Below are 14,599 nucleotides of genomic sequence, written 5' to 3'. Positions count from 1 at the left end.
CGTGTGCATTCCAAACGCATTAAGCGTTTTGCATGCATTTGCTGTGTTTTTGCGCATGCGATTTATCCAGTTTGTTGCCATGTTAACTCTAAAAACGCATTTGATTTTAAATGCATGCGTGCGCATGACCTAGCGCATGCGTGCGATCCCATAGACTGTAATGTTTTTTTGCGCATTCCGTGCGCATGCGTTTTTTGGCAGCAGTTGGGTGCACAGAAAAATGCAACATGTTGCGCCTGGGAGCACACATGGAAAAAACGCAGAGCACGAAAACGCACATGAACACGTACAAGCGCTATACTATGCGCCCACCATGTTAAAGATAGGGGAGCAATGCGCATGCGCACGATAGCACACGAGGTGCAGCGCTAAAAAACGCAAGTGTGAAACCAGCCTTACATAATCATTTTTTAAACATTTTATTTATTTATTTTTATTAAAATAAAGGGTTAAAAGTTTATCTGCAATTTCTCATTTTTCCAACAAAATTTACACAACCATTTTTTGGGGGGGTCACATCCTATTTGAAATGACCGAGTGGCCCCATGTGAAAAAAAAAAAGTGACACCACTCTAAAAACTGCGCTTCTCAAAGTTTGCAAAACCACATTCAATAAATGTATTAACCCTTCAGGTGTTTCAACGGAATTAAAGCAACGTGGAAGGAAACAAATTCAATTTTTAACTTTTCCCCACAAAAATATCGCAGTCGTGTCAGCTTCGGCTGCTTAGCCACGCGGCAAGACTCAGGCGGGAAGGAGCATAATTTGACTCCTGGAGCACAAATGATCACAGAATGGTTTGCAGACTCCATTTACAGAGCCCATTAGTGCCAGAAGAGCAGAATTCCTCCATGGGATCAATGGTGGAAATTACACCCCTTTGGGTATTTATATACAGGGGTGGTGATTATTTGACTCCAAGGGTGTTTTCCAGAAACAAGCCAGCAGTGGAGGTTGCGGAATGAGTGAAAATCGGAAATCTGCCAGCGAAGTGCCCATACGTTGTAGAGCCCGGTACGCTGTAGTCTCCCTTACACTGTGCCAAAGCTCGTGCCTCTGGAGACATGGATCACTTATGTGGGCTCTCATCACTACAGAAATGTCAAACATACAATCATAGAATGGAAGAGCTGGGCAACACCTCGAGGGTCATCATGTCCAACCCCCGGCTCGATGCAGGACTCACTAAACCATCTCAGACAGATGTCTGTCCAGTCTCTGTTTGAAGACTTCCATTGAAGGAGAACTCACCACCTCTCGTGGCAGCCTGTTCCACTCATTGATCACCCTCACTGTCAAAAAGTTCCCGACAGGGCGCTTTTCCTTTTGTGAGCTTGTTTTTTTCCTCCTGTTCCAAGAACAATAGCTTTTCTTTATTTTTCTGTCAGCAAAGCCATCATGTGAGGGCTTGTTTTTTTTCGGGACAAGATGTACTTTTGAATGCTGCCATCCATCATATCATGTGATGTACAGGTGAAAAATTCCAAGTGCGGCGAAATAGCGAATAAAGTGCAATTCCAAGGTAGTTTGTTTTTTGTTTTATTTAAACCGTTCATTTTAATCTCTTAGCGATGAGGCCAATTTTTTTTTTCTCAATCTGACCAGTGTCACTTTATAGGGAAATAACTCTGGAACGCTTTTACATATCCCAGTGATTTTGAGATTGTTTTTCACGACACATATTTTAAGACAACGGTAAAATTGTGTCTATATTTTCAAAAAAAATAAACAAAACTTTGCAATTTTCAAACTTTGAATGACAATACCGCTAATCCAGATACTCATACCACACAAAAACATTAAGTAAAAACCCTTATTTATTAACCCTTCCTGTGCATTTCAGGATTTAATACAGAGTGACATAGTCTGAAATTTAAAAAATTAATTTTTTACCACCTAAATGTCGCTGACTTCTGAACAGGCCGCTATATCTGGCAGACAAAGGCCGTTATATTTGGTGGTGAAATGCCATGGCAAACTTCAGCACCACACAATCACGATCTCAAAGTGCCAATGGTGTTGAAGAGGGAGCCCCCACATTGTTAACCATTTGGATGCTGTAGTCACTATTGACAGCAGCATCTGAGGGGTTTAAAAGGCCATGATGAGGCAGGGTGTCAGCTATGGTGTACAGCCGGCAGCTGCTGGATTGTCACCAGTCACTATTCGCTCATATCTCAGGTCAGTAAAAAGATGTGTTGGTGGTCATTAAGGAGTTAAATATAACATGGCAATGCTTCTCCAGGTCAGTACGATTATGGAGATACCAAACGTCTATAATTATTATTAAAAGTAGCCCAGTGCGCTCTTTGATTAAAAAAAATGCTAAGTACCTTACGTTTTTAGCATTTACAGCAATACTGGAGTTCAAGTATTCATTAATGGGAGTATGCGGACATATTGTAGGTTTTGTATATTGGCCACATTGTATTTGTGCACCTGTACACTCATTTAATATTGCAGGTGTCAGGGCCTTATTTTTTTCTCACTCCTTTTTTTGCTACAAGGAACTAACTGGGTGCAGTATCCTTTTTTCATCACATTTGCTCTGCTTTTACCTTCACGGCCCTTACCTTGCCCAGTAAGAGAATTCATACGTGAAGGGCCCTTGGAGCGCCTCCACTACCTCCTGAACCGGTGGTTGTACATCAGTCTCTTCCACATCGGATTTCTGTCTTTGCAACCTACGTGCCTCAATCTCCGCCAGCTGCTGCTCTCTGCGCGTCTCTTCTATAGACTTCAGTGGCCCTAGGACCAGGGCTGGTTCTGTGTCTATGGAAGATCTGATGGAGGAGAAGAAGCAGCGTTAGATGTTACTGGTGATCAGTTGACAAAGTCTTATCTTATAAGCAGCTGTGTATCTTTGAAGATCTTGTGGCACTCACAAGTACTTCTTTATAAATGTGCGGCTCCTCTATCCCCTAACACTACTCTTCTCTGCCACTACAAGTGGAGAGGGTAGACAGATACTGGTGTGCGTAACCAAAAACCAGCGCCTTTCACACCATAGGAAAGACTGTGCGGACATCACTGATTAGGCGCCAGCACAGTCTAAGGTCATAGTTTGCTATAACTTCCACTATAAAAGGTACCAAGAAAACTAGCTTAAAAGCACCACTCCAGCGGCTATTTTTTTTCAGCCGAGTGGCGCTTTAAATGTAAGCACACTGCCCCCGTTCTTATACTCACTTTCCAGCGGCTTCACCTTTTACCAACGCCACTTCGGTCAACCCGCGCCATCTTGTGCCTGTAACGACTGACTGGCCGGAAGTCAGAAGTTACTCCACAAAAGCTCAATGCAAGAAAGAGGCCAGGACAAAGGCCCTATTAACTTGTATTGCAAAGTGACCTCCGCGCCACTCCATGAAACACTGGAGCTACTGGCAGGTTAATTTTCGTCGGAGACCGACAGGATCGCCAATAAAAAAGGATGAAAGTGGGAGCAAGTGAGTATGAGACGGGGCAGGGGGATTACTTTTAAACCAGCACTCCAGCGGTGCAAAAAAAAAAAAAAAAACACTGGAGTGGCGCTTTAAGCAGGAATTATTCTCTTACTTAATAGTGACGGTCACATCCATTAGTTTATCTGCGGTTATGGCCCCGAGGACATGATGCCGTACTGCAGTCAGAGTAAGGATACTTGGCGAGGACCTGTTGAGAAAACAAATGTAGTGATATTAGCACAAGCAAATATAAGAACCTTCTAACATATCCTACCAAAGAAATAGGCTTCTTTCTCCACTTATGAGCCACTTCTTCCCCGTGGCTCTTGAGCTATTCACTCTGAATATTGCTAAAACCTGCACTGACAGGGATCCAACTACAGCTGTCCAGTGAAGACTATTGAGAAGGGGAGAAGCAGAGTGAGAGACTCAGACAGGCAATGCAGCTTTCTAGTAAGTGTTTTCTCTCACTCCTATGCTGCACGGCTGAGTAATTGTCTCAATTTTTGACACATTTAAGTAAAACATTCTGAACCAGTGACTACTAATATACTTTTAAGATAAAAATGCTGACAGTTTACATCTCAAAATTCAACACAAGTATATACATAAAAAAAAAAAAAAAATCTGCTTACGTGTCATATGTGTAGTGTGCGTGTTCAAAGCGATGGCAGGATCGCGGGGTGACCTTGTAAACACCTGGAAACAATATTAATTATAAAGCAGGAATATGCAGCTGTATTCGGGAGGGAAAGATAGAAATAGATTCTTATTGTGCCTCCAATTAAAATATTTCTAAAACCGACAGATCCTGCCCCTCCGCAGTCACATTAATGATGAATGAAAAGCTAAAAGTAACAATACAATTTATTTAGTAAGAAGCTTGAATTTGTGTCTTATTCAAATATAACTGGCGACCAACCAATACCTTTAAGGGTTATTCCCACTTTAGAAGAAATGCATATTGCTAGGAGATACTATCACTTAAAGGGGTTGTCCGGGTCTATAACATTGATAGTCCATGATCCTTACAGTAGGTCATCAATGTCTGATCGGTGGAGATGCAACACCTGGCAACCCCGCCGATCAACTGTTCTGGTATCGGCCGGAAAGGCTCAGATACGGAGCTGCACAGCACAGCTCCGTCAACTGTATAGTGGCTGCGGACGGGTACTGCACATTCAAATCAATACGGTGCCCGGCTGTGGCCAGTAATCCGTCCACTGAGCTGTCCAGCTCTAATTCATCAGTTTCGGCCGCCAACACCGGGGACAGCTGATCAGCCAGGGTTCTGGGTGTCGCACCCCCACCAGTCAGTCATTGATGACCTATACTAAAGATAGGCCCTCAATGTTCAAGTCCAATACAACCCTTTTAAGACTCGCTGGAGCTCCAACTTCAGAGCCCCCTCTGATTCTGAGACTACAGAGGCCAAAGTGATGCATCTCCTTCACTTCTCCCTTCCTTACAGTGGTGCTTTCATGGTTGTGAAGGGAATTGCAGCCAGACCCGTTGATATGAACGGCAACTGTCAGGGAACACCATGTGCTAAGAAAACTAACAGGGGATGCAGTGCTGTACCCCTTTATTCTAAGAATTGGTGGTGGTCCCAGACGTCAGATCTCAATTTATCATTAACCAAAGATCATAAGTTAGCACCTATCGTTTGGATATGGGAGAACTTACTGATCCCACGAGGGTTCAATTTCTGCATAGGGGATAAGAGGCGATTTTTGAGAATACTTAAAGTGACAGCACACCCTAGATAACGTGGGTTACACAGCCAAGTACTTTTTACCATGTAATAGATGCACACAGTTTTTGCCAGTTGTATTCTGCAAGTGTACACTTTTTTTTTATTATATTTCCGTCAATGGAGTTGTTGATCAAGATAAAGATATTAAATGAGAAGTCTCGCTAGGACAATCCTTTATATGCCCTGCTAGGGTATACGGATGTCATGATGGCGGCCCAGCTGATAAACTAAAATTATGATGTAGCAGGTGGGTTTGCGAATTGGACTGGAGTAACAAAAATGGTTTGGGATTAACAGTGATAAAGGTGGGAGAAGTAAGTAGAAGAGGCAGTGGGAGCTGTGACTCTGTGGCTCCTCTGCCTTCATATATCAGGGCAAAGGGTTCAACTACAAAACTCTGGCCAAATTTATTTTAGTATAAAATGGTGCAGGGCAAGGTAATGCTCAATATATGTTCCCCTTACACTTTGCCCAGGGAAAACCTTGTATGGTTTTTTTTCCCATTGGACAAGCATGGCTCAAGTTGTGGGGGCCTAATTTTAACGATAAAATCTATGAAAATTACCTGGTTTTGATAGGCAGAATCGATTGACACCTTTTGTTAGATTATACACACCAACGTGCTCTGGGGCATTTCCATCTTGGTAAAATTCCTGGGGATGAGAAATTCAGAGGATTCACGAATTATGACAAAACAAAGATCAACAAAAGAAAAAAAAAATATATAGAAATATAGAAAAAAAGACACCAAGAAAGCAGTAAACCAGCACCTTGGGTGGGATTTTTCAGTACAATCATCCATTCAAGAACTGAAGTTTAATAGCTGGGTCCTCCTCGGATAACCCTCTACCTGCACCACTTCCTCTGTATCACTTATTTTACACTTACAGGGGTTGTACAGCTAAAAGTCTGCAATCACACGGACTGAAGACTTGTATCCTCACAGAGCACACACTGCACACTGTGAAGATTCTCCGGTACTTGACCACAAGTATGTGACTTGCATACATGTGGTCACGCGCCAACTAGATGGGCTCGGCCTCGCTCAATGCAAGTGTATTGAACGAGGCCGGATACAGTCTAGTCGAAAATGCAAATCGCTTGCTTGCGGTCTCATCCTGCTCCATGCACTGGAGAATCCTCACTGCACGCAGTGTGCACAATGTGAGGATTCACAAGTCTGCAGTCACAGCGTGGCTACCGACTTGTAGCCTAAGGCCAGACAACCCCTTTAATGTAATACAGCAATAATAAAGTAGGTGGTAGAGGACCTGCACCCCCCTTTTCTCCCAAGAAGAGCTTGTTTGGCCAATAACATTGTGTTGGAAGCTCTGTTAGAAGCCGCATCCATAGACTCCACCATAAATGCCAGACACTATGGTGGCACCATTAGTTTTGCCTTGTGTCCAAAGCTTGATTCTGGTTTTCTAGTCCTATGACAACGTAAAAAATGAAAAGCCAGAAGTAGATGGATACATTCCTTACAAAACTAAAAATCACTAATTTCCTTTAAGGGCCTGTCACACTAAGCAATATCGCTAGTAATATCGCTATAACGTCAATGTTTTTTGTGACGTTATAGCGATATTGCTAGCGATATCGCTATGTGTGATACTTACCTCTGACCGCTCCCCCGCTGGTTATCGCTGATCGCGCGAGAACGTCCTGGACCATTTCTCGTCGTCAGCTTCCTACTGTGACGACGAGTGACGCATGAACGCGGGCGGGAGGACGTCTTCATCGCCTCGTCTGACAGGTAAGTAGCGACTCCCGACCCCTGCGATGTCGCTGGTGAGATCTGCCTGTGTAACAGCTCACTAGCGACCACTTAGCGATGTACCAGCGATCCTGACCGCGTCATATCGCTGGTCGGGATCGCTGGTACATCGCTAAGTGTGACAGTACCTTTAGTGAACATGGCACGCTCTGCAATCTCCATTGTTCAGTTTTTAAGTGAAGTGACTGGTGCAGAAGAAAGACATTTTCTTCTTTAAGGACACCAAGACGCTCGACAAACCAGTAGCAATAAAAGGCGAGTATCTCAGATGGGTCTACACTCACCAGCGTTATGCCATGTGAGAGGGAACATCTCAGCATGTAGCCAGTCTGCCTGAACTCAATGCCAACAAGGTCGTCCTCTTTAACTTCAAACTCCAGAGATTTATTCTTCCAGCACCAATCCTCCTGGATAATACTCGCTTGCAAACAAACAAAAAGAAAAAAAGAAACCTGAACATGTATTTTGTTTCCTCCTGAAATACAACGTTAATTTTACTCTTTAACTCGTTTCAGGACTAGGAATGCCGGGGAACATTTCAACCTCTAAATAAAATGTGTCAATTATGGAAATAGGTTACCGATTTTCAAATATGAAGCAGCAAATTTTGCAGTGGATTAATGCAGCTAATATGCATTAGGATCCGCAGCAGAAGAACTCTGGCATGTGTGGACGTGTCTCTAGGGACAACTGCTTTAAATACACTGAAGAAGCCAAGATAGGTCATTATATATTACTTTACCTTTATATTTCCCAGGTAATACATCCTCAAATGTGAAAGTCACGCCTTCTGATTTGCTGGAGACCTGCACAGAACGCTTCTCTCTCTGTCGGGTCACTGATTGCAATGTCACAGTCAGATCCCCACATGAATCTGTAAAATTAGAGGGGGAAAAAAAAAAAAGACATTGTACAGAACAATACACTAAAAAGAAATTGAGATTTAATTATGAGGGCTGGTTTTTTTTTTGGTTTTTTTGTGGGACGGGTTGAACTTTTGAATGACACCAGTGATTTTACTATATCGTTTACTTGAAAACAGGTAAAAAAAAATTCCAAGTGCGGTAAAATTGCTAAAAAAAAAAAAAAAGTGCAATTCCACAATTGTTTTTTGGGTTCTGTATTTACCATGTAATCTATATGGTAAAACTGACCTGGTAATACGAGTCTCGAGGTCAGAACTAGCATGCAGATACCAAACATGTATAGTTTTTTTTTGTTTTTTAAGTGGTGAATTTTTTTTTTTTATAAATTTGCCTTCTTAAAAAAAAAAAAAAAAAAATGTTTGCTTTTGCAGCCATTTTCCGAGACCTGTAACATTATCGGGATCTGGGGCTGGATGTGTTCTTTTTTTTGAATGGGGCAAAAGGGGTGGGGCGATTTAAACTATTACTATATTTTTTTAATATCTTTAAAAACTTCTTCAAAAAATGTCTAAATTTATTCTGAAATAATGGGCCATCCTAGTCTTTACTTTACAAGACAAAATCCCGCTGACAGTTATCAAAGTTTAGGAGACAGTATAGACTGTTCATTAATAAAGAAACTAAAATGCTCCACAATCTAGCTAGTGTCATTGTTCCATGTTAAACATACCAAGACAAGATACTTTGCCGGAAACAGAAGCCATAAATTGGGAGAAGGACACGTCCATCACAGGTTTGTCTGTTACAGTCACAGGGAACACGGACGGCTTTAATGCCAGTCCTGCTTTAACCTCAGCTTCTGGTATAAAGACCTGCAAAATGGACACGATTTTAGACAGAATGCCGCTGACTTGGTACGCGCTAAAGGAAGAAAACATCAAAATCCTCCTTTGTTCGGGCTGAGATTTATCAGAACTAGGGCTATGGAAATTCTCTTTGATTTATCTTGGATGACGAGTCCGAGGAAGGTCTCTGATGTCTTCTCATCGCCCCACTCAATAGGAGAAGCTGCTGAGGACCTTCCTCGGACTAGTCTTCCAACACGCATAGTCCACGGCCAGCTTGTCAAAGTATGTTTTCTCGGAAACTCTGCTGTTGAGTATAACATACCTAGCTGCAATTACACAGCCATCGTCCGATTAGTACTGCCCGTGGTTCAAGCATCATAAACCTAAAAATTTCAGGATCCTTTAAATACTACTTTCTCATACTTTGAACACCTAGTGATATGAGAAAAGTTGCTCTTTTTATTAAAGGGGTTCTGCTGCTTGTGTTCATTGCAGGGGCTGAAGAGGCCAAAGTAATACTGAAACTACATTTCCCTGTAGGCTCTGCTCTAGCAAGGGGGCTTAGAGGGAGTTTTCTGAACAAAGGCAAGGAGTCATGCTTTTTAAAAGTATACTTTCTATAGGGGGTCAAGTCACCTATAGGACTGAATGCTTAGTTTAAATTGTGCTTTGATAAGGAAGGGTCTGGGTGACAGACTCCCCTAAAAGAGCCTGTCCACTCCTCGGACAACCTCTTCTTAAATACTATATTCCCCCTGCAAAAAGGAGATTTTTGTGTACTCACCGTAAAATCTCTTTCTCTTAGCCTCTAATTGGGGGACACAGAACCATGGGACACAGAACCATGGGTGTATGCTGCTGTCCACTAGGAGGCGACACTATGCATAATCTGAAAAAGATTAACTTTGGCTCCTCCTCTGCAGAATACACCCCTGGACGGCGTCAGCCTTCTCCAGTTTTGTGCAAAAGCATTAGGAGGAACGTAACACAAATAACACAACCATGGCTGTAATAAGGCCATTATGTACGAGCTGAAAGAACAATATGAGAACTCAACTAACAACGGCCCGTAAGGGCAACAGGGTGGGAGCTGTGTCCCCCAATTAGAGGCTAAGAGAAAGAGATTTTACGGTAAGTACACAAAAATCGACTTTACTCTGTCGCCTCATTGGGGGACACAGAACCATGGGACGTCCCAAAGCAGTCCCTGGGTGGGAAGCAATGGACGAATATTGTGCTGACAGGCCCCTATACTTGGGGTATTGCCGCCTGCAGAACCTGTCTACCCAGGCCCGCATCCGCTGAGGACTGGGTATGCACTTTGTAGTGTTTTGTAAACGTGTGCAGGCTAGTCCAAATGGCCACCCTACACACTTGTTAAGCCGAGGCTTGGTGCCGAATGGCCCAGGAGGCTCCTACCGCCCGCGTAGAGTGTGCCGTGATACCGGCCGGAAGGGGAGAATTGTTAAGGCGGTAAGTCTCTTGTATGGTGGACTTAATCCACCTGGCAAGGGTGGCTTTGGAAGCCTGTAGACCTTTGTGCACGCCTTCCGGAAGAAGGAAAAGTGAATCAGACTTCCGGAAGGGAGCAGTCCTAGATACGTATATACGCGATGCCCTGACAAGGTCAAGCGTATGGAGCCTTCTCCACTCCATGAACCGGAACTGGGCAAAGAGATGGCAGTGAGATTTCCTCATTGAGGTGGAAGCTGGACACAACCTTCGGAAGGAAGGATGGGACTGTACGGAGAACCACCTTGTCCTGGTGGAAAGCCAGGAAGGGTCGTCTGCAGGAAAGTGCTGAAGTTCGGACACCCTGCTTAGCGAGGTGAATGCCACCAAAAAGACAACTTTCTGTGATAGAAGGCGGAGTGAGACCTCCTTAAGGGGTTCGAAAGGAGGTGCCTGCAGTGCTGTCAGGACCAGGTTGAGGTCCCACGTCTCCAATGGAAGTTTGCAGGGGGGAACCAATTGGGAAACCCCGTGGAGAAAAGTCCTCACTTACGGCTTGTTAGCAATGCGCCTCTGAAAGAGCACTGAGAGCGCTGACACCTGGCTCTTAAGCGAGCCGAGTGATAGCCTGGCGTCTAGGCCCGATTGAAGGAAACCAAGAACTTTTGGAAGAGAGTAGGGGAGTGGAATTTGTCCACGCGATTCGCTCCAGGTACGGTAGTAAATCTTGGCGGAAGCTGGCTTCCGTGCCCTGATCATGGTTTTAATAACGTCCGGTGAAAAACCTGCCTGGGTTAGAACCCAGGTCTCAATGGCCACGCCGTCAAATTGAGAGCCCCTGAGTTCTGATGGTAGAACGGGCCTTGTGACAGAAGGTCGGGACGGATGGGGAGACGCCAGGGGGCGTCTGCTGTGAGTTGTACGACGTCGGCGTACCATGTACGCCTGGGCCAGTCTGGCGCGATCAGGATGGTTTGGACTCCTTGTTGTTTGATATTCCTCAGGACTCTGGAGATCAGGGGGAGGGGTGGAAAGATGTACAGAAGCTGGAACTGGGTCCAGTCCTGAACCAGGGCATCTGCACCGAGCGACCTTGGATCGCGCGTCCTGGCCATGAAATTGGGGACCTTGGCATTGAGATGGGATGCCATGAGGTCCACGTCCGGGGTCCCCTAGCGATGACAGATCTGACGAAAGATTTCGGGACGGAGAGACCACTCCCCCGAGTCCATTTCTTGTCTGCTGAGGTAGTCGGCTTCCCAGTTGTCCACACCCAGAATGTGGACCGCAGAGAGTACCGACCTCGCGTCCTCCGCCCAGTGGAGGATATGTGTCACTTCTTTCATCGCCTGGATGCTGCGGGTCCTGCCTCGATGGTTCACGTATGCCACCGCCGTGGCATTGTCCGACTGTACTCTGATATGAGAGTCTACCAGCAAGTGATGAAAAGCTCTCAATGCCAGGAAGATGGCCTGAATCTCCAGGATATTGATGGGCATGGTCGCTTCCATTGGTGACCACTTGCCTTGCGTCCTGTGATGCAGGTGCACCGTGCCCCAACCCGTCAGGCTTGCGTCGGTGGTTAAAACCTTCCATTGACCTGAGAAAGGATTTTCCCCTTGGAAGCGAGGTTGGCTTGAGCCACCAGTTCAGGGACCTCCTGGTCTTCAATGTTAACCGGAACTCCCTGTCGAGGGGGAACGGATTCCTGTCCCAGGATCTGAGGATGGCCAGTTGAAGAGGTCTGAGGTGAAACTGGGCAAATGGTACCGCCTCTATTGCTGCTGCCATCCTGCAGAGCACTCATGGTAAACCGGAGAGATCAGGGGGGATTGCGGAGGAGTATGCAAACTCCTAGACGGACAGCCAGTGTCTTGTCCCTGGGGAGGAGCACCAGACTCCTGGAGGTGTGGAATAGCATCCCCAGGAAGGTCAGAGACTGACTCGGGGTAGTCGATGACTTTTGTAAATTGACTAACCATCCCAGGCGATTCAGAGTGTCTATTGTGATTGAGACGTTGACCACACAGTCCTTAAAGGTGGGGGGGGGTCTTGATGAGAAGGTCGTCCAAGTATGGAACGACTACTATGCCTCTGGAATGTAGAACGTCCATGGTGGCTGCCATGACCTTGGTAAACATTCTGGGAGCTGTGGCGAGTGCGAACGGGAGGGCCACGAACTGGTAGTGGTCCTGGTGGATTGCGAATCTGAGAAATCTTTGATGGCCGGGAGCAATTGGTATATGCAGGTAAGCGTCTTGTATGTCCATGGAGGCGAGATATTCTCCTTTCTCCATGGACGCAATGATTGACCGGAGGGACTCAATGCGAAAGTGACGAACCCAAACATACTTGTTGAGTTGTTGTAGGTCTAGTATGGGTCGGACGCTGCCTCCTTTCTTGGGAACTACGAACGGATTAGAGTAGAAGCGCTCGTCTGCGGGAACCGGTACTATGACTCCTGCTTGAAGGAGGGAGGAGACCGCTTGATGGAAGGCTCGAGCCTTGTGTGGCGGTTTTGGGGGAACGGAGAGGAAGAACCGGTTTGGTGGGCTGGAAGTAAACTCGATCTTGTATCCGGAAGACACTATTTCCTTGACCCACCTGTCCTCTGTAATAGGCAGCTAGACCTGCTGAAAAAGTAGCAGTCGTCCGCCTACGAGTGGGGTGTCTTCCGGAGGTCGTGAGTCATGATGAGAAGTCTGAGATGTTTTTTTTTTTCTTGGACTTTGCCTGGCCTGTTTTTGACTGCCAGGTCCTGTCCGGTCTCTGCGCCGCCCGTGTGTTGTCTCTGCGGGGGGAGCGGATACGATTTTTGTACTGGGCGCGAGACGGACCAGCCTGAAGAATTCCGAAAGGATCGGAAACGAGATTGGTTACGTCTTTTAAACGTGCGTTTTGGTTTTTAGTTGAGGGAGAGAGGTACTCTAACCCCCGGTGGCGTTGGATATCATTGTATCCAATTTTTCACCGAAAAGACGCCCACTGAAGTACGGGAGATTTGTGAGGGACTTTTTTGAGGCCGCATCCGCTATCCATTCCCTCAGCCAGAGAATACGCCGGCTCGTGATGGCATTTGATGCTATTCCCGCTACGCCTCTTGCAGAATCCAGAGCTGCATGGATCATGTAATCTGCTACTACTGCTATTTGAATGGCCTGGTCCGACAGCTGAGGATTTGAAGCTTGGAGGCCCTCTTGCAATTTTTGAGCCCAAGCAAGAATGGCCTTGGCCGCCCAGACTGAAGCAAACGCGGGAGCCATAGAGGCCCCTGCCGCTTCGAGGATTGAACGAGCCATGCGTTCTACCTGCCTGTCTGCTGCGTCCTTGAGGGTTGAGCTGTCTGGCAGTGAAAGAAGAGTCTGTGATGCTAGCCTAGAGACTGGGGGGTCCACTCCTTAGTGTCCTTCTGTGGGAAGGGGTACCTTGCTTCCAAGTATTTGCGATAGGCTGCGAAAAATGTTTAGTAAGTATTTTCTGAAATTCCGGGTGATTAGGGAAGACCTTAGATGGTTTCAGAACACTCTTGAAGCAAATCTTGTGTTCTGGGGCTTCCGGGGTTGGACCAGAAATGTGCAGCACCCGACGGGTGGAGGAGATTATATCCTCAACTAGCGCTGTATTGCTAGGGGGACAAGGGACCAGATAATTCTCTGTTTCGTTGTCTGAGTTAGAGTCACATATGCCTTCCGAGTCTGTGGTCGGGAATCGCTGCGGAGATCCGCATTGTCTGTCTCTGTCAGGGGACGGACTAGGTGACCTGGAGCCACTGTGTCTCTCCCTGGAAGGGGACGACCGAGTGCTATGTGAGGACGCAGATGAATGCGACCTGTGGATCCGCTTACGTCTGAGACTGTCGGAAGTGGCATGTCCCTGAGACGGGCTGTCCCTTTGCTGGGTAACGTTCATAGCCGAGACATGACCCTGCAAAGCCTGCAGGAGTGTAGAGGTCAGGCTATGTATGGACTGTGTCATAGACTGCGACATCTGAGTAGCCCATTCCGGTATGGAAGAAGACGCAGAAGCGTTGGTTCTGACCCAGTGTTTTGGACACAGTCCCGGCAGTGCGGGTACGTGCTGCCCCTGGGGAGGGTGGTCTTGCAGGCTGTGCAGAATGCATAAAAGAAGTCTTGCCTGGTTTTCTTCCTTGAGCCCGGCATAATGCACAGAGGCTGGCTAGCAGGGGTCCTACAGGGGTGGCTATGTAGAGGGGAGAACTTATAGGTAATATGAATGCACAGCTAAGTAAAGAGAACCCAGCTGTGATCTTACCCCACCAGTGTGCCCCTAAGTCCAGCGCCGACAATTCACAGTCCTGTGCCCCCCGGAGACTGCTGTATGGCTGTGAGCTATGTTTCCTGCTGCAGCAAGATGGCCACCGGGATTCTGAGGTGGAGGAGGAAGGGGGCGGAGAGCTGAAAAGGGCGCGCTGAGCTATGTAAAAGCGCGCCCTTCC

General features: G+C 46.2%; 1 protein-coding gene across 1 annotated transcript in view; it reads right to left on the bottom strand.

The window, feature by feature from the left end:
• LOC141047703 (BOS complex subunit NOMO1-like) overlaps window positions 1-14,599 on the bottom strand; it is a 111,088-nt gene that overhangs the window by 56,336 nt on the left and 40,153 nt on the right. Inside the window, exons 13-19 of the mRNA XM_073542933.1 lie at window positions 8,574-8,715; window positions 7,720-7,851; window positions 7,262-7,398; window positions 5,766-5,853; window positions 4,080-4,143; window positions 3,557-3,652; window positions 2,575-2,784 (exon numbers count right to left, since the gene is read on the bottom strand). Of these exons, the coding sequence (XP_073399034.1) occupies window positions 2,575-2,784; window positions 3,557-3,652; window positions 4,080-4,143; window positions 5,766-5,853; window positions 7,262-7,398; window positions 7,720-7,851; window positions 8,574-8,715 (869 nt within the window). The remainder of the gene's footprint in view (window positions 1-2,574; window positions 2,785-3,556; window positions 3,653-4,079; window positions 4,144-5,765; window positions 5,854-7,261; window positions 7,399-7,719; window positions 7,852-8,573; window positions 8,716-14,599) is intronic.

The sequence above is a fragment of the Dendrobates tinctorius genome, unplaced genomic scaffold, assembly GCF_039654945.1.
Source record: "Dendrobates tinctorius isolate UK_male_01 unplaced genomic scaffold, ASM3965494v1 ptg000129l, whole genome shotgun sequence".
NCBI lineage: Eukaryota > Metazoa > Chordata > Amphibia > Anura > Dendrobatidae > Dendrobates > Dendrobates tinctorius.
Note: the sequence above shows the minus strand (reverse complement) of the source record. Positions and strands in the feature narration are given on the sequence as shown.